At 38.9% G+C, this 20,873-nt stretch overlaps 1 protein-coding gene across 4 annotated transcripts in view; it reads right to left on the bottom strand.

Annotated features, from left to right (window-relative positions):
• Nucleotides 1-20,873, bottom strand: part of FMN1 (formin 1) — a 429,625-nt gene that overhangs the window by 315,668 nt on the left and 93,084 nt on the right. For 3 of the 4 annotated variants that reach the window (XM_086710287.1, XM_086710286.1, XM_086710288.1), the window contains one exon: nt 2,570-2,748. The exons of the other annotated variant lie outside the window; for it this stretch is intronic. In XM_086710287.1, the coding sequence (XP_086566413.1) occupies nt 2,570-2,748 (179 nt within the window). The remainder of the gene's footprint in view (nt 1-2,569; nt 2,749-20,873) is intronic. 4 annotated transcript variants of the gene reach the window in all.

Genomic DNA, 20,873 nt, shown 5'->3' with positions numbered 1-20,873 from the left:
CTGTTGAAAGCCTCCCAGAGGAAAGACCTCCTTGCAAGCGGGTGTGGTGATCAAAACTTTTACTGAGTAGAACCCCTTCAAATGGAAATCTTACTTACAATATCAACATTAAAAAATAATAATGATAAAAGAAACAAAACATAGGAGTTAAGTTGTACTGTCGGAAGAGGGTAGAGGGCTTGGAGGTGAGAAGCCTTAGGGCCCAAGGTGTAAAAACCACTGATGTGGAAAACAATCGAAAGAAAGCAGACCAATTTTTAAAAATTACAATTAATGGAAAACTAAGAAACATGAATATTTATATATTTTATCATATGTTTATGTAATTATTTATATACCAATATAATTTTATATCATATATGATATATATATTTATAAATGCATAAATATTATAAATATGTAAATATATAAGCCATTAAAGCCTGGTTTAGGAAAAAGACCTTTTTTAGGCAGTGATATGAATCACAAGCCTAAATTTACTTGTATTTACAGATAATAATCCCAAGTTTATCTTTTTTTTTTTTTTTTTTTTAATTTTTTTTTTTTCAACGTTTATTTATTTTGGGGACAGAGAGAGACAGAGCATGAACGGGGGAGGGGCAGAGAGAGAGGGAGGCACAGAATCGGAAACAGGCTCCAGGCTCCGAGCCATCAGCCCAGAGCCTGACACGGGGCTCGAACTCACGGGCCGCGAGATCGTGACCTGGCTGAAGTCGGACGCTTAACCGACTGCGCCACCCAGGCGCCCCTATCCCAAGTTTATCTTAAAGAAATGGTCCTTAATATTGGTGGGAGGAGAAGAGGTACAGGAAAAATTGTATGTTGGGTAGTGCCATCTATTTCCAAATTGTGGACTATTCTACAATTGAAAACAACATCAACATCAAATAATAGAGAAATGATTTTTAAAAAAATTTCAGATTTAGAATACATTGGTAGAATATGAGAATGTAGAACATTCATTTAAAATACATCTAGAAACGATATGTAACAATATGGAGGAGCGATGTAAGAGTAATTGATAGAGGAAAAAAGGAAAGAAAAAAAGGAGGAAACATAAAGTCTATGCTTGTAGGTTAAAAAAATCTCTCATTTAAAAAAAGCCATATTTTTCTCTGAAAAATACAAAGAAAATTTATCAAATTTTAACAGTTGGTATCCTTGACTGCTGAAATTATGGGTTATTTCTTTTCTTTCAATTTTAGTATATAGTTCAAATTTTCTAAAAGGATTGTGTATGATTTTCATGATTGAAATAAGTAAAATTAAATAAACCAGAAATACATAGTTTAGCCAATGTGTTTAAAAAAACAGATAAACATTTTTTTAAAAAAACACAGATGTTTCAAAATCTATTTCAGGGGCACCTGCCTGGCTCCGTCAGAGGAGTGTGTGACTCTTGGTCTCAGGGTTGTGAGTTCAAGCCCCATGCTGGGTGTAGAGATTACTTAAATAAATAAAAACCCTGAAACACACACACACACACACACACACACACACACACACACACACACACACAATCCATTGCAACACCTTTAGACCCCAAGCCTCCGGTAGCAGCAAATGCAATTTAGAGTAATCTGACCAATAGATGTCACTGTTACACTGCTTTCATTGACCACATCTCAAGATGCACAACCTAACTTTGGAAGGTAGGGAGACAAAACCAAAAACATTACAAATTTCCATCTCATCTCACAAAAGGTTGTAGATTTTTCATCTTTCAACTTCATTCCAAACCTCCTTTTACAATAACTGGGATGTCAAATGCTTTTCTAAAGTGGCACCCAGTGACTATGCGACTATAATTATGAAAAGCACAAGGTTCACTGGGCTTTCTCTTCTGGGCCTGAACATAATGAACTGGAAGGTATCAAAAGGAATCAAGGACATGAGCTTGCCAATGGGCATTAAAATTAATGGGAAAAAAGGGAAAGGAAGAGGAAGAGGAAGAAAGGAAGAGGGAGGGGAAGAAAGGAAGAAAGGGAGAAAAAAGAAGGAAAGAAAGAAAGAAAGGCCTTTCTTGGATTCCTAATGTTCATCCCATCTCTGAAAAGAAACTGAGAGGTAGAGAAATGTGACAATCATGACAGTCTGGTCATTCTATCAGGCCATCTACAACGTGGAAGGAGCTAAAACCCAGCCTACTGCTTTGTTCACCTGTTAATGGAGCACCTGGAGAGAAAGAAAGGTTTAGAATGTGTCCGGAAGACAGGCTGTTGGCATTGCTCTGGAGATTCCAGAGCCTATCAGTTGGCTAACACATGTTCTCAACTTTTTAGAAAAATGATATTAACATTTGGCAAGCAGCAAACAGGTACTCCCACAACAAGGCAAAGCTGATATGAGGAGAGCACTCTGAAAACATTCAGGTAGACACTAAACACAGTCACTTTCTGGTGCACACATTTCAGACACTGAGGTATATCTGTTTTCTGCCATGGGCTGATTTTTAGATAATGACCTCCCCACAAAATGCAGCTTCAGCAGTTTTACAAACACAATTTCCATTAAACACATCTCTGTTGACCGCAAAGATCACAGCTCAAGCACAAAGATTTCTACTTACATGGAGATCCAAGTACAGTTCACTTTTGTTTGGCTTCTCCCTTTCCTCGTGGAGTAGAAATGGACAGGCTGGTCCTGCTCTATAGCCCAGGAACCATGCACTTCCATCCCTGTTGGGAAGGTCTCTACTTGCTGTCTGCTCATTGAAACAGTCCCGGGGGAAGCCCTCGGAGGAGATGCCTAGACAAAACCAGAGAAGACCATCAGTGACACAGTGGCAAGAAAAACACCAAGCCAGCCATATCTGGGTCTCATATATGGGCCATTTCATACTACCTTCTACATTTCTTTCTAGGGTGTGCTTTTAGAGTTTGCTTTCTTCCAAAAGTGCCTGTCTCGATTACTCTTTCTGGATCACCACTAACAAAGAATTTAAAACATTTGCCCTCATACCCAATTTAAAAAGAGAAGTCTATTGGCTATTCTCTATGGTCACTATCCTTGCTTACCAATCCAGGCCATACAGATCATTCTCTTTCAGAACAGAGTTGGAGGATGAGAGGGAGGGACAGAAGTCGGATGGCCTGAGCTGTTGGTTTCACTACTAAAAGGTATTATCTGAGCCAAGTCACTAGTCACTAGTGTGGGTGTTCTTATGGAACAGGAACTGCCCCATGTTCGCCTTTATTTCTGGGGACAGAAATATCATGTGTGATGCATACTGGCACTTGGTCACTTGTTGAATGAGTGACACTGCATGAGTGAACTATTTGGGACTCACTTTCCTCTGCTCTGGAATGAGGGTATTAAGCTTGTTTTTACTTAAACTACGTTAGGATGGTAATAGTCAAGGATGTGCCAGGTACTGTTTTCAGTTCTGTTCTTTAACTTTTAAAGTAACGCTATAGGCAGGTAGAATTTGTGCTCGCATTTTAGACAGGGAAACTGAAGCACAAAAGAGGGTAAGCAGTTTGCTCAAGATCATAAGGTCAATAAATGGTAAAGCCAGGTATTGAACCCAGGCAGTTAAACACTAGAAGTCAGGCTCTTAATAACTAGACTATAAGGCTACTGCCTGGCATTCTTGAAATGGCAATACATGTTGTACAACAAAAGGATTTCAGGGTCAAATGGTGTGAGAAAAGCTGCATGCTGTATCCCTTGGAGCCACAGTTCATGTTACCATATTAAAGACCTTAAAACACCCTTTAGTAAAAGAGCTTAGCTCTGTGTGATGGTGTTTTCCAAACTCATTTGACCACAGAATCCATTTAAAGGATACCTGTTAAGCATGTTGGAAGTCTCTAGTACTCCACTGGAACATAATTTGGAAAACACTAGATTAGATCACCTCTAAAGTCTCACACAGCTCTCGAGTTCCTAGGCCTCTCTTAATTCCTAGTGAGCAACCTTGGCAAAATATTAAGCAACTAGGCAGAAGGGTTTAGGCTCAGTGTACTAGGCAACAGAGATCACTACTGGGTATATGATGGGGTATATATTACACATAATTCTTGTAATAGTGTCTCTTTGATAGTGGCCCAAAGCCAGCCAACCACTTCTGCCATACTGAAAACCTGACGTACAAGTTACCTGAGCTGAGACTAAGTTGGCTAGCAAAAGGACTGTGGGGTAACACACTTATTCTTTACATTAAGGTAGAATTTTAGAAGAAAGAAAATTTGAAAACAGCCAAGGTTTTGCTTTTTGTTTGCTTGTTCAGTTGGTTGGTTTCCAATCACACGTCAAAGGGGAAGGTGACCCAGGTCACAGTGTCTCTACAGTTGCCCTCTGGCAGACTGTTGACAAAACACTTTTCTGTAGCTACCAAGAAAATAAGAATTCAAGACCTCAGGCATCTCCTCTGCAGACACAGGGTGTCTGGAAAGGCATAACCAGGCTCTTCCTTCATTTAGAAAGAGGGTCTTTTTCTTCACCCGGCCTCACCCTTTCCACATGCCCCTTGCAACCTACTCTCTAGACAGACCATCTCCTGGGCTTTTGCTTAGGGCCTCACGTGCTGCAGAGTGTCCCCACTCCTCTCAGAAGTCACAGAAAAGGGCTACTGCCTAAAAGAACCTCAGAGAGGAGCACTCTGCTAAGCACCTCCCTCCCGTTTATCCTTATAGTGACCCTGAGAGGAAGGTAGTGCTGGCTGTGCTTTACCAGATGGAGAGATTAAAGCTCCATTTAACTTCCGTATAAACGGAATATTTCTGTTTAAACCTGGCAAGAAGGAGGAAATCAACCTCTTTAAATTTATTGGTGTACTCTGAAATGTGTTAATTACTAATCACATCCCTCTTTTAAAATCCCTCCACTTTTCATTTTTTTGGGGGAGGGGAGGATAGCTGATGACTCTGGATAAAGTTTACACAGATTAATAAAACACCATAAAACATAATACGTACATCACAAACAACATAATATGCAATATCTAAGGCAAGACAGCCACGTCATCAAAGGCACATTGTCTGGTGACTGGAAGTTCATCATTTAGATATAAGAGAGCGATAAAGTCCCATGATAGCATGATGGACCCAGTGTCCTTGATAAAATGCAGATGCACACACAAAGACACTCCCACACCCTGCAGTGGCTAACCAACGCTTCGTTAAGGTGCGCAGTGCAGCCCAATTCACTCTCTATGCAGAGGATAGACAACATCAAGTTTAGGCACAAACAATGAAAAATAATTTCGTTTTGGAGATAATTTTTAAAAAGCCAATTTTTTAATGTCTAATATCTAACCAGACAATATCCCTAAGAAGGAAATGCACAAGCTATAAAGGTGACACATAGTAATTTTGGTCAAGATCAGGACGACAGGAAAGGACCAAGGGCAGAAATAAGTAACAAAACTGTTATTCTCAAAAGTCTGACAAAATAGGTGCAAATGACAAATTCACCATTAGAAAGGACATGACAAACTTACAGAGTAAGTCTTTGAAGAGAGAGGTTTAATAATACCAACACAAGTTTTTTGAACAGTCAAAAATAAAGCACATGTCCATATTGATTGAAATTGGTAGTGGCCACATTACTCTCTTCAACTGAATAAATGTAATAAAGAGAGAAAAATTACCTGAAATTAGGTAAGTATATTACGTCAAATAGTCAAATGTCATCTTATTTTATGACACAAATAGATTTTGAGGTGTTAGATGTTCATTGGACATTTTGCAAAAAGCTTAAAACAGTCTCCTCAACTCAATTATGTCTTTCCCTTCCATGTGCATATTATAAGTCTGTGTTTTAATCAATATTTACTGGCTGTTTTGTTTCTCAAAGACATTTCAACAGCTTGATGAACCACACATGCACACAGGTTAATTCTACAGCTGACCGCTGTTAATACAACATAGAGCACAGTCACAGTACAGGAAGGGCAACTTACCTTGGGACCACTTTGAAAGTCTGTGCTTTTCCCAACCATTCAAATGATGAGCTGCACTTCCTGATGCTAACCTACAACATCAGACTGGGGTTTTGCTGTCAATTATCAACACAATAGAAGCAGACAGAAAGGAAAGGTAATATGCCATTTAAAACTGGAAGCAGTCTCCATAGCTCATCTTTCCAAAATGGAGTAAGTGTCCCTACCCGAGGTACATTGGGTTATTGTTCCCACTTCTTCAGTTCCTCCCCACATTACAATTATGCACCCAAGGCCTTTTCTGGTTGCCTTTGTAGCTCCACCCATTGGCATAGACGTTGTATATTTGCCCTGGTCCATGGATGTTGGACCTGGCCTTGTGACTTGCGTTAGCCAATTGAATGTGGGCAACGGGACAAGATGCAAATGCTGAGTCAAGGCCTTAAGAGGCATTTCATGTTCTCCCCTCTTGCTCTATATTCTGCCATCAGCATGAGATAAGCACGTGCTAGGGAGCCCAAATTAGACACACAGAGAAGACCCAGACATAGTCCTGCTGCCTGGAACCAACCCAGATCAGATCAAGTGAACTTCGGCCAACCAACTCTTAGGACGATGAATGAGAACAATAAATAGTTACTGCGAGCCATTGAGATTTGGGGTTTATTTACTGAAATAGCTGCACAATAGACTATCATCTGTCCCCACCAGAAGCACTATATCTGTTAAAAACTTTAAACCCGTGCTCGCTTCGGCAGCACATATACTAAAAACTTTAAACCATTTCAGCTGAGAGGGCTTAATGACTACAATATATATTTTGTAATTCCTACTCAAAACAATTATTCAATATATCAGGTTTTTAGAAAATCAAGCAAAAATTCATGGCATATCCATTTCCTCATTCGTACCAAGATTCACACACAAACTATATCTCATTAGAAAAATTAACCTGGGGCGCCTGGGTGGCTCTGTCAGCTAAGCATCTGACTTCAGTTCAGTTCATGATCTCATCGTTCATGAATTTGAGCCCCGCATTGGGCTCTCTACTGTCCGCTTTGGTTCCTGTCTCCCTCTCTCTCTGCCCCTCACCAGCTTGTGCTTTCTCTCTGTCTCAAAAATAAGTAAAAGTAAAAAAAAAAAAAAAAAAAAAAAAAAAAAAAAAAAAAAAAACCATAAAAAAAAGAAAAACTAACCTTACTTAGCTGGTATTGTCTTTAATTATCTAAAGAGTATGAATATATGTGTGTATATAATAGATATATAAATCCACTTCCAAAGAGAAGTTTGAAAACATATCATATCATCAGATCTGGACAAAAGTCCCTAAGGAACAAAATCACAGTGCCTTTCAGCCTTCTCCTTCAATTTTCCTGTCACACTGAGCCCTCACTTGACAGCAGTGATGAAGTGGTTATATGCTTCCAAAAGGAGAAGCGGGGGAAAAAAACCTTAGCCTGAGACTCTCATGAGTTTTTGTTCCTATGCTACAGTTCCCAAGGCCATCCATCATACTTGACTTAAAATAAATTCAAAGAGGTGAAGTTTCCTCAACCGTGAATATCAGAACTGATATGTAAAGGTAGACAGGTTGTCTTCCGTTATGTTATTCAAACATGTACTTACAAGCAAGAGAGACAGCAATCTAGATGTGTAGCTAATGGAAAGTGACATCGTTAAGTACTTGTAAAGAGGGTGTAGGCCTGTGTGTAATTATTCATGCCTTTATCTAGGAAGACAGAGCTTTGGCAAAAATATAGTCTCATGGCTGGTATCTGTCAATTTGAGATCAACACTTCCCAATCCCACTGCCCCATTTTCATTTCTTATGATGTTAAATGATACAATGTCAGTAAGCAGATAGGTAGCTATAATTCTGAGAGAGCACCTTATCTATCCATCCCAGCCTCTAACTCTCCTGATGAGAAGTACACGGAGGGAGAATATACGAGCAAGGGCAGAAAGGTGGAGATGGAAGGTGGACAAAAGCAGGGGAAGGCTGCGGGCAGATCAGGAAGTAGGAAGGAATGGGCAGTAGGCTGTATCAATTTCAGAATCTTTGAGGAAAGCATCCATATCCATCAAACAAATGCAATGTCTGAATTTCTAAAGTTATGCTTAAATTCAAAAGAAATGAAATAGAATTCAGAATTAGAAGGGATCTTGTATATCTCCTATCTGCTCATTTTACACTTGAGGAAACTGAAACCCAGGAAGATTGTTATCTCTCCAACATACCCACCTAGTGACAAGGCAAAGCTAAAATCCAGGTTCCAGGGAAATCTTTTATGTTATTTAGAGAAGGACATTATTGCTGATCCACAGATTCGAATATTGGGGTTTGAGTAAGAAGTAGATATGAATGGTTTGACAGATGGTGTCAAATTCTAACTGTGACCTTTACTAACTGTTTGAACTTAGTGGCATTACTAAACCCCCTGAATCTTTACTTCCTCATTAATAAAACAAAAATAATAATAACATGCCCAATAGTGAGCTGTGTTCAAAACTGTTTTCTTCTAGGAAATTTGACCTGGGCTCGGGGTGACAGACTGATTGGGGATGCAAAAAATCCCTGCTTTAAGAAAAGAAATCTAGGGGCGCCTGGGTGGCGCAGTCGGTTAAGCGTCCGACTTCAGCCAGGTCACGATCTCGCGGTCCGTGAGTTCGAGCCCCGCGTCAGGCTCTGGGCTGATGGCTCAGAGCCTGGAGCCTGTTTCCAATTCTGTGTCTCCCTCTCTCTCTGCCCCTCCCCCGTTCATGCTCTGTCTCTCTCTGTCCCAAAAATAAATAAATGTTGAAAAAAAAAATTAAAAAAAAAGAAAAGAAATCTGTATTCAGAGGGTACATTAAACATCACATACTCATGTTAAGGGCTTTTTGTTTGTTTGTTTGTTTGTTTTTTGTTTTTTTGTTTTGTTTTTTTTTCTGTCCAGAAAAATAAAGAAAAATTATGCTCATAAGGATTCACAGTAGCACTCCAATGCAGCAAATCCCAAATCTGCTTAAGTCCTAAAAATAGAATTCACGTCATCAAATGCAAAAGCTCCAAGTAAGTGGCTGATCATCTCCCAAAAGAGCAGCTCCTCAGGGCATTTCATAGACATCCAATGACACATCATCCCTAAAGTCAAACACATGAGCCTAGGGCCATGAATGAAACTATTTATAGGCATTGCTTTAAATCATGTAGCATTTTAAGGAGGTATATAAATATATATGCCTATGATTATTATTACACTAAATTCTATGATCTTTTCCTGCAAAGAATACCGATGTTAGATGAGAGACAAACATTGCTGAAGTCAGGAAACTCATTTGTGGCTATTAGTTATGCTGAATATTTTAATACCTGAAAAACAGGGGTGTGTATTTAAAGTAGCACAAATAATTCTAAGTCACTTTGCTTTAGAACGGATAGAAGAAGGTAGGAACAGATGCTTCTAAACAAGGTTTGGTGCAGAAGAGATCAAGAAAAGATCACATTTGGAAGTTTGTAGTATTCCCAGAGACATTAAGAATCTCTGTGCATTCTCAGATAGTAAATGCTAAGGAAATTAAATGCTGGTACTTCAAATGCCTGAGTTATCAACCCATTTCGGTATGTTGATCGTAAGGAATAGACTTGCTTTTTAACAAAAACTACTATTGAAATGAAGAACGAGAATGAAATTTGAATCACATTTTTCTGTTTTATGTCACATTGTTCCAGTTGTTATAAGAATGGTTACAGCAATGAGGAACCCAACTCTTGAAGAGATAGGACATAATTACTAATTGTCTTAACATCTGAGGGGCATGTAAAAAAAAAACAACAACTACAAAATACTAAGGCTTGGATTATAAAATATATAATGAATAATTTTTTTTTAAATCTCTTTCTAAAACGAAATAATCTCAGGAGTCACAAAACGTGAAGATACATAATAAGACTGAGACGGAAAAAAAAAGGCACAGATGCCAAATTAAGGGTAAACATTTAAGAGATTAAGAACACAATAGGACTTTGAATGTCTTGGCAAACAAAGCAAGAATGAAAAAGCATTTGGTTATTTCACTTATATTATCAAAAGGAGAAAACATACTGATCCTTCAGGGCTCAAGATTTTTCTGATGCTGGGCCACCGGCGTGGCTCAGTGGGTCAAGCCTCCGACTTCGGCTCAGGTCATGATCTCAAGGTCTGTGAGTTCCGGCTCTGCGCTGACAGCTTGGAGCCTGGAGCCTGCTTCGGATTCTGTGTCTCCCTCTCTCTCTGCCCCCCCACTCACGCTCTGTCTCTGTCTCTGTCTCTGTCTCTGAAAAATGAATAAACCTTAAAAAAAATTTTTTTTAATGATTTTTCTGATGTTAAATTCTGAGAGACATTGCTGCATAATACAGGCAATTCCCACCTTAGCCTTAGCTCCAGCCAGCTGTTTTGACCCACGATTGACTTCACAGAGCTAACGGCGCCAATCAGTTGTCTACCAATAGCCTTTGTCCTTTTAACCAGAGATGTTTGGAAATTATCAACTGACTTAGGCCACAAGTAGTGTTAATATTTTCCCGGCAAAGGAAAAAAATCAGAAGAAAAAAATCAGAAGAAAATTTGGAAAACACCAAAAATGATAAACATATAAGTTAATACACAACACGGTTTTCTCATTATTGAAGTTGTTTAAAAATATAATTAACTGAAGTAAAAATAATATATTGTGTGGTTTATAACATACGTAGATACGAGATGCTGACAATAATAGCACAACGTCAAAGGAGAAATGGAAACATTTTGTTGTAAGAAGTCAGTCATCTATGTGAAGCAGTATAATTTAAAATACATTGTGATAAATTAAAGTTGCATATTATAAATTGTAGAATTACCAGTTTTTAAAAATGGTATCTCCAACAGTAGATATGATATGGAATCCTAGAAAGTACTCGATCCAAAAGAAGATAGAAAATTACGTAAAATGGAACAAAAAACAAATGGAAGTTAGATTAAAACTCAATTATACTGGTAGTTACATTAAATGTAAATCACCTCGGGTGCCTGGGTGGCTCAGTGGATTAAGCAACTGACTTCGGCTCAAGTAAGATCTCAAGGTTCTGGAGTCCAAGCCCTGCCTCAGGCTCTGTGCTGACAGCTCAGAGCCTGGAGCCTGCTTCAGATTCTGTGTCTCCCTCTCTCTCTGCCCCTCCCTTGCTCTTTCTCTGTTTCTCAAAAATTAATAAACGTTAAAAAAATTTTTTTTTTAATGTAAATCACCTAAAAACTCCAATTTAAAGTCAGAGTTTATCAGACTGGGTAAAAAAGTAAGAATCAACTATATGCTATCTACAAGAAACTCATTTTAAATATAAAAGTATAAATAGGTTAACAGTAGAAGGATAGAAAAAGTTATACATACAAACATTAATCATAGAAAGCTTGAGTGGCTATACTAATATCAGACAAAAATAAACTTTGAAATGAGTTATGTTACCAGGGATAAAGAAAGAAGTTTCATAATGATAAAGGAGTACTTTATTAGAAAGAAATAGCAGTCTTAAATTTGTTTGGTAACAAGTTGGTAACAGAACTTCAAAATACATAAGCAAAACTATCAGAACTGAAATCTATCTATCTATCTATCTATCTATCTATCTATCTATCTATCTATCTATCTATCTCAGTTCTGATAGTTTTGTGTGTGTGTGTGTGTGTGTGTGTGTGTGTGTGTGTGTCACACACAATTATACTTGGGGGGTTCTCTTTTTTAAGTTTTATTTTTTAATTTTTTTTTTAACATTTATTTATTTTTGAGACAGAGAGAGACAGAGCATGAATGGGGGAGGGTCAGAGAGAGGGAGACACAGAATTTGAAACAGGCTCCAGGCTCTGAGCTGTCAGCACAGAGCCCGAGGCGGGGCCTGAACTCACGGACCATGAGATCATGACCTGAGGCGAAGTCAGAAGCCTAACCGACTGACCACCCAGGCGCCCCTTTATTTCTTTATTTTGAGAGAGAGAGAGAGAGAGACAGAGAGAGAGAGAGAACAAGCTGAGGAGGGGCATAGAGAGATGGGCAGAGGATTTGAAGCAGGCTCTGCACTGACAGCAGAGAGTCCAATGTGGGGCTCAAACTCATGGACCATATCATGACCTGAGACAGAGTCAGACACTTAATTGACTGAGCCATCCAGGCACGCCATATTTGGAGATTTCAATATTCTTGTCTTCATAGTTAATAGAACAGGCTGAGAGAAAATCAGTAGGAATATAGAAGAACTAAACATTATTACCAATTTTACCTAATTGATATTTATGAGATACACTATCTAATAACTACAGAATATATATTCTTTTCAAGTGCATATGGAATTTATCAAAATTGTCCACATACTCGGCCAAAGAAGAAGTCCTAATAAATCTGAAAATAAATTTTATGATCAATATCATAAAAAATATGTTTGCTAATACATGGAATTAAATTCTGATACTGGTAACAGAAAACTATCTAGAAAATCCCAAATATTTGGAAATTAGACTCCATACTTCAAAAATTACTTTATAGTTTACAGAAGAATCATAAGGGAAATTAGAAAATCTTTGAGATGTAGCTAAAGCAGTGATCAGAGGAAAACTTATAGCCTTACTTAACATTGAGTGATGGCTCTTCTTCTATACTAGTCAACATCTTATTTATTTCCTGGACTAGGGGATATCAGGCACAGTTGATGTATGGTCAACTCACAGAAAACAGAGGACTCAGTAACCATCTTCTTCTTGAATGCTAAATGCTGAAGTCTTAGCCTTTGTTGCCCCATTAGGCTTCCAGAATGCTTTTAGTCTCTATGGTAGACAGGTACTGGAACATTATTTTGGAAGAAATAAGACTAGCTCTAGAGAAAGAACCTGGAGATATTGACACTGCCTTCAGTTCCTCCATAAACTGCTGTCCCAGATCACTCTACAGTGAATATCAAATGCAATAAATACCCTTTCACAGGCATTCAGAGCTTCCAGTCAGATTTTTAGTCCCCAGACCTTAAACATGTACAGACAACCAGTGATCACAAGACAGCTGAGTAGAACATCTAACACAAAAAGCAAGAAAGCAGAGAGCCAAAGACGAAAGGGGTTGTGTCACTCCATACCTACTGTATCAAGATTTTGGTGCTGGCTACTATCTTCGGCAACCACATCTCTTGCTACATAACCCTCTTCCATGCTCCAATCCTTACTAGCTTCCTGTAATACTGTCCCGCCCTTTCCCTCTTCTGGCCTAGGGCTAGTAATGGCATTTTGCTCTTGCTAGTTTCTGGGAACCTCTCAAACCCAAGCTGGCTTTCTTAATTGGTCTGGACATAATCTCTTCATTAAGTTACTTTCAGTTCTGTAATCCCTTTTGAATGTACCATCTATTTTCTCCCAGGACTCTGACTGATAGAGTAATTGGTATCAGGAATGGTGTTTATTTCCTATCCTGTAGCATGTCTGTGTATTACTAAAGCATCTAGGGTGCTTGCTACCTGGTGTTCACCATACCCAGTTAGAATAACAGCAGCAATATAATGGGCCAGTGTAACATTTTGAGAGAAATCAAAACGATCAGACTCTTTTCAGATTATATTACAATAGAGAAAAGGTAAATTGTCATTGCCCTAAAGACAATAATGGTATACTGCTGTCCCTTGCAGATGAAGATGAATTGATTGGCATGAAAATAAAGCACTTTCTAAATCAATAAACGCATATTAGCTCCCAGAGGCTATGTTGATATATTCAGTAAGTATACCATATCTGAAACAGCGCTTGCAAATTGCTTCCCATGTAATTACATTTACAAGAGTCCAGTCGTTCTCTAAAAGCCATCTGTTTTCTCACTAGCCAAAAGAGAATTTAAATGGGAGTATGGTATAAATCAGCATCCCTGCATCTTTCAAATCTTTGATGGTGGCACAAATCTCTGCAATTACCCCGAGAATCACAGTGTATGCTTTCAACTAGTAGGAAGAATATGGTGCCATTCCTCTCAGAACATATAGGTCTGGGAACCAAAGGTAAACTGGCCCTCACACTATTAAACTTAATAAATCACTTGCATAATTTTTGCTTCCTATCCTTGCAACCTTGGGCTTACTGGGTTTGAATCTTAGCACCCTAAGGAGAAATGCTTCTACTAGAAAACATGGTCATGGTTTCATTAGGAAGCTAAGAGTGCAACTTGCACACTTTTAGGCTCTCATGCATTAGAGATACATGTATTTGATTTCAGTGCCTTACAAAATGAGTGTCTTTCATAGAATATGGTTGAACTAGATCTAGAGTATTAGGCTTCCATAGTCAAAAAACAAAACAAAACAGTAGTAAATCTAAAGCTATATACTTTGGAAAACATTATAGAACAAAGAGTATAGAATGAATGTCCTCATATTAATATTAAAAGGATAGAAAGAAGCTACTATGAAACAAATACTCTCCAGGATTCCTGGTAAAAGAGTAAATTGGAATATATCCTTGCAGAACTATTTGGGAATATATATCTGAAATAGGGGTTGACAGTTACAGCCCAATGGCTGAAAACAGTACACAGGCTATTTTTGCATAGCCTCTGAGCTAAGAATGGTTTTTGCAGTTTTTCATTTTTAAAGTTTATTTTTTATTTTTATTATTTATTTTTGAGAAAGTGAGAGTGTGAGCCAGGGAAGGGCAGAGAGAGAGAGAGAGAGAGGAAATCTCAGGCAGGTTCTGTGCTGTCAACTCAGAGCATGACATGGGGCTCAGACTCATGAAAGTGTGAGATCATGACCTGAGCAGAAATCAAGAGTTGGGTACTTAACTGACGGAGTCACCCAGGTGCCCCTGCATTTTTCATTTTCAAAAAGTGGAAGGATAAAGGGGAGGGGTAAAGAGTGAGGGTGGGAGAGGAGGAGGAAGAAAAGCAGCAGCAGACCCATTATGGCCTGCAAAGTCAAAAATACTTACTATTGGGCTCTTTACATAAGAAGTTTGGGGGCGCCTAGGTGGCTCGGCTGGATAAACGTCTCACTCCTGATTTCGGCTGAGATCGTGGTCTCATGGTGATGATGTGGAGCCCTGCATGGAGCCCCACATCTTGCTCCGTGCTGAGCTTGGAGCCTGCTTGAGATTCTCTCTCTCTCTCCTTCTCTCTGTCCCTAACCCGCTCGCTTTCTCTCCAAAAAAATTTAACTAAAAAAAGAAGTTGCTTTCTAACCTTCTAAAAGGTTACACATGTTCCTATCCTTTAACCGATGAAAATTGGCTTGTGCGCATCTATCCTAGAATAATCATTTTGTTTTTCAAGATCTATTATAAAGAGATATTATAAGATGTCCATCAGGAGGCGCCTGGGTGGCTCAGTCGGTTAAGCGTCCGACATCAGCTCAGGTCATGATCTCCCAGTCCGTGAGTTCAAGCCCCGCGTCAGTCTCTGTGCTGACAGCTCAGAGCCTGGAGCCTGCTTCAAATTCTGTGTCTCCCTGTCTCTCTGCCCCTCCCCTGCTTATGCTCTGTGTCTCAAAAATAAATAAAAACATTTTTTTTTTTTAACGTTTATTTATTTTTGGGACAGAGAGAGACAGAGCATGAACGGGGGAGGGGCAGAGAGAAAGGGAGACACAGAATCGGAAACAGGCTCCAGGCTCTGAGCCATCAGCCCAGAGCCTGACGCGGGGCTCGAACTCACGGACCGCGAGATCGTGACCTGGCTGAAGTCGGATGCTTAACCGACTGCGCCACCCAGGCGCCCCAAAAATAAATAAAAACATTAAAAAAATAATAAGATGTCCATAAAAGTATGATTTATGAAAATGTGAGAAACTAAATGCCATAAGCACCACATAGACCCTTGTTCTTAAAATTATTCCTCTTGGTTCGGTGCTGAATTAGACACTGTGGATGGCCAAAAGGAAAAACAGCAAAGAATTCCATTTCTCCAAAGGGTTTCCTTTCAAGTTCAATGGATGGTTCACATTCTGCTGTATTCATTTGGAAATATTTTTGTTGTTTCTCATTCACCCTTCAAACTATAATATGCCCCCAAACAAAACAAAACAAAACAAAACAAAACAAAACAACAACAAAACCCCTAAGCCACCAAAATGAGTTTCATGTTTTCATATAGAAGATGAGAAAAGTCAGGATCTTTTCAGAATGTTTTGTTCAGCTAATTACAGTATAATCCTTTATGCTGTGAATCTATATGGTCAAACATAAAATTAACCCTAATCATGTTCAATTTAATGACTTGTTTTTAGCATTTTATCACTACCTGGAAATTGCCTTTTTCTTGAGGGGATTGCTATTAGCTCAAATGTGATTTTACTATGTCCTGGGGCTATTGTCTTACCAGAAAAACACAGCTCTGATTTAAAATGCATGTCAGTAGAAAAATCAATTTACTAAAAGAAAAGTAACTTCATAAGCAAATCTTTCAGGAAAGCAACTGATCCATAAAGTGAGCTAAATCTATACTAAGAATAGACCTGAATTCATTATATATTTTTCAGTCAAAAAGAACTTATCACTATATTCGAGTTCATTTCTCTGGAATGATTCCACCAAACAAATAATAGAATAGGAATTTTTAAGTCTAGCATTGCTGAAAAATTATAAATAAGAACAAGAGTGTCAGGAATGACTTCTGAAAGAGCAAAGAAGACTGGCTGAATTGTATTCCACGGATAAGTATTTCAGGAGTAAGAGTTTTACTGTGGGTTTACATTTTGTTTATATACACAGAAGTGGACTTCCTTGCCAAATTTTCACAATTTGTCACTTAAAATAGTAGTATGATCCACTGCAGTGAGTTGTTGCTAATGAATGGAAGCACCAAATAATTTCTTTTCTCTTCCTTTATTTGAAATGACAGTTCTATCTATGAATGAGAAAGATGTAGAGGGAAAGCCACAACCACCACCCTAGTACGAGGTTAGGGGGAAATGACATACCAGAGGATTCAACACATTTAAAACAGGAGTTATACCCAAGATGGCTCCAACCATTGAGAATGAAGGGAAATGAAAATACATTTACTAGGGAAACTGGTAATATGTATCAATTTATTCCTGCAGCAATGAAATCCAGCTAATTTGATCCTAAAATAATTTTGTGATTTGCGATGGAATCAAGGATAGTCTGAATTAACTGAGAAGAGAAAATAATAAAGGAGAAAAAGACAATTTGATGTAAATTAGTAAAGATGCTACCTTGTTGAAGGGATATGATGTTGTTTTCTTCATAGATATTAAAAAAAAACATTTATATTGTTAAAACATTGTTAATTTGAATCTTACTATTTGCACCATTAAAAGAAAAAGCAAGAAGAATGTTGAAATCTCATTGTGATGGCTTCCATGGCAAGCAGAAGGTAGACTGACCCTCCTTAAGGGTTCTCAAAGATGGTGGGGCTGTCCTGGGAGATGGCATTTTGTAAGCTCCTAGACAGTCTCAAAGAGGAAGCACATGCTCTGACCTGAGGACCAATAAATGATGGTATCTTTTTCACTTCCTGGATACAAAGGACCAAAAATTGAGGTGTTAATATTAGATATTTTTATTCTGGTTCTACCAATTCTAGGCCAGATGCTGTAGGTGCTCTGGATGCTCAGGATGTGCTCCCATTGGGCAGGCGTGGGAGGCAGGGGTCCCCTCCAGAATTAGAGACTTTCTCTGGGTCATTTTGAGCTCTTCCTGCCAGAAAGAGGCAAAAAAAAGGGGGGGCGGGAGGGGAGAAGGTGGGGTTATAATTAATAGGTAACATGATTTATCCTATTAAAGGGAAACAGAATCTCTGGGGATTCGGTCAGATATGAGAGGAGTCTGAAGGTTAGCAGGTTAGCAGAAGACTCTCATAATGTTATCTATTCTGGACTTTCTTGGGGACCCCACTCCCCCAAGAAAAATTCAAAGCGGCTGAAATGCTGGCTAAAGTCAAGAATGACTTGAAATGAGTAATGAATGGGGGAAAGACAGTACAGTTTATGGCCCTGCAATTAGGTGGATAAACAGGGAATCTTGACTAAATTTGCGTTTTCTTACATAATATTGGGATACCTAGAGACTGACAATTACGTCCTGTTTTCTCTTTCAATAAATACTATTTACTTTCTCTTCTTTTTCTTCCAGAGTCCATTAGTTTACATCAGTGCTTAACAAACACAAAAAGGCTAAGCAATGAGAATACCACAAATTTCATTTGGCCTTGCCTCTATGGCTTAACACAAAAAGGTGGGGGACAGCTTTGTTTAACATGTACTCAGTTTTAGAAAAATTTCTAAATCTCATTGTATGAATCTATTAGCCTTGAAAGAAATCTAAAATCCTATGGAAGCATTTCCAAAACTTCAAATCCAGTGGCTAAGTCTCAATCCTCATTCCATGGAACCTCTCGGTAGCATCAGGCAGAGTTGAACACACTTTTATTTTCCTTGAGATTCCTTTCTAGAAACCACATCCTCAACACTCTGGAAGTTTTCCTCCTAGTTCACTGCTCACTCCTTGGTCACCCTGCAGGCTCCTTGGTCTCCCTACTTCTAAATCAGTGTTCTTAATCTTAGTACTGCTTACACAGGGGGAGGTGGGTGCTGGGGGGGAGGGGGTGGTGCTAGATGATTCTTTGTTGTGGAAGGATATTCTGTGCATTGTAGGGTGTTTAGCAGCATCTCTGGCCTCTAGGCACTACTTACCGGGAACACCTCTTCTTCCTCGCCAGACAGTTGTGACAATTAAACATGTCTCCAGATATTGCCAAGTGTTACCTAGCAGAGAACCATGGCTCTAAATGCTTCAGTCCTCCCCCCAGATCTGCCCTGGGCCCCTTTCTCTTCTCCATCTTTACTCACTTCCTTGGTCACCTCATTCAATCTCAAAGTTTTAAATACCATCTAAATTCTAGTGACTTCCACGTTTATACCTCCACCCGGACTTCTCTCCAGTCTCATGCAGGCACTGACTGCTCACTGCATGGCTGTCATGCCTCCCAAACTCTTGGTTTTCCTCCTAACCTTACATCCTCAACCTTCCATCAATTTTCACTCTGTTTCTAAGATTTAAAACGTGCTTCATCATTGGGTCCTCTCTTTCTCCTGCATTCCACATACATTTTATCAATAAGAGGATTTTGCTCTACACCACCAAATAGTATCCCAAACCTGACCACTTGGCATATTGCTAACACCCTGTCTAAGCCACCATCTACTCTGATCTGACCAACTGAAATAATATCTTTCAGCTCTTCTCCCTTCTTCCATGCCTATCCCCTATAATGTTCTCCAAAAGCATCCATGGGATCTTGTAAAAATCTCACACCATTCCTCAGATCAAAACCCTGCAATGGCTTTCTATCCTAGTTAAAAAAAATAAATACATAAAATAAAATAAAATAAAATTTTAAAAAAAGGCAATTCCTGGCCTTAAAGAACCTCACCTAAACTGACCCTGTCTCCATCTCCTACTCTCTCCCTTACTAACTTCATGCATTCCTGCCACCTCAACTTTCTTGCTGTTCTATGTGCGAAACAACTTCACTCCTTCCTCTGGCATTTACACTGGTGTTTCCTCTATTGGAATTCTGTCTCTCCGATCATCACATGGCTGATTTCTTCATATCACTCAGGTTTCTGCTAAAATATCCTTTCAGCCAAGAAGTCTTCTCTTGGCTGCCCCTCTTCCCACATTTCCCTCTGAAGTATTTTATCTGTAATACTTACCTGGAACTATGTAAATTACTTAGTCTCAGACGAAGTTAGGTTTAAATAGATATAAATTAGGTTTCAGCTTGGATGCTATGTTACCGGGATTGAATGGTTAGAACGCAGCATTGGCAAGAATTCTGAAGCCATGTTCAGGCTCAGTGGGAAAGAGTCTTATGATTGATTCGCAATGCCTTTGCTGACACAGGAGGGAGGAGTGGCAGGGTGTGTGACATGTTTTTGCCATCCTTTAACTAAGCCCTCTGATTCTTCCTTTGTCTGCTCATTCTTTGGCAGTTCTTAGTCACTGGCATCTTCATCAATGTAACAAGAAAACAGAAGAGATATGAAACTCAATCAGATAACTAAACAGTCGCTGCTTTTGCAAAAGTTTTGGTGGAGGGGAGGAAACCACATAAGGCTAAAAGATATGCTGAAACACTCCGTAAGTATGAATCAGCTATGTATCTCTTAACTCCCACAAGTGGAGAAAGGAGATAATGGCATACAAGAGAGAAGGAGATGACTTCAAAGGACTTTTTATAAGAGAGTGAGATTATCTTTCTTACCTTGCCCTTCAAGAAAAGATATATTGAGTGATGAAATTATGAGATTACCTCTTGGAAGACACTTGAGTCTTTGTCATTAATAAAACATTGCTTTTATTTTCTAATTCCCTAACTCTGCTATTGAATGATTAAGCAAGGACAGGCCTAGAGACACTAAAGATAGAAAAAGAAGAAAAAAAGGCGAAAGGATAAAAAAGGTCATATATAACAAAAACTTCCCAACCATCCAAATTCCTCTCCCCACTCTTAAGAAAGGTCAACTGATAGCCCTTGGCTCCTGACATGTAACTATATCCTCCTCCTCTTTTGATGTTCTCACTGAGAGGTATTTAACTGCCCTTTCCTTGATTCATTAGATGGTCACTTCAAAGAGACTCCAAAGAAGCAGCATTTGCCCAAACAACTCCCCTGTCTTAGTAAATCCAGACAAAACCCAAAACGCAATTCATCCTAAATTTCACACATTATTGTCTCTGGCCCCTGTCAGTGACCTCAGCCTACAATATTGATTACCACTCTGCCTCCCAATATGAATCCTTCAGACAATCAATCTTTTCCCAGAAAAGGGAAAGAGTTATCCAGTCTAATGCACCAAGACCTATAATTAACCCAAGAAGAAACCAAACAACCTAGCAAACTTGTCATAACTTGAAATCATTTGCAATCCATTCCTTACCCCCCAAGTCAAGAAGGGAAAGATCCATAGTCAGTCTAGAGTATGCTTCAAGGCCTTATTCAAGATAAA

The sequence above is a fragment of the Puma concolor genome, chromosome B3 (assembly GCF_028749965.1).
Source record: "Puma concolor isolate L17-30 chromosome B3, mPumCon1.1.hap2, whole genome shotgun sequence".
Lineage (NCBI taxonomy): Eukaryota > Metazoa > Chordata > Mammalia > Carnivora > Felidae > Puma > Puma concolor.
Note: the sequence above shows the minus strand (reverse complement) of the source record. Positions and strands in the feature narration are given on the sequence as shown.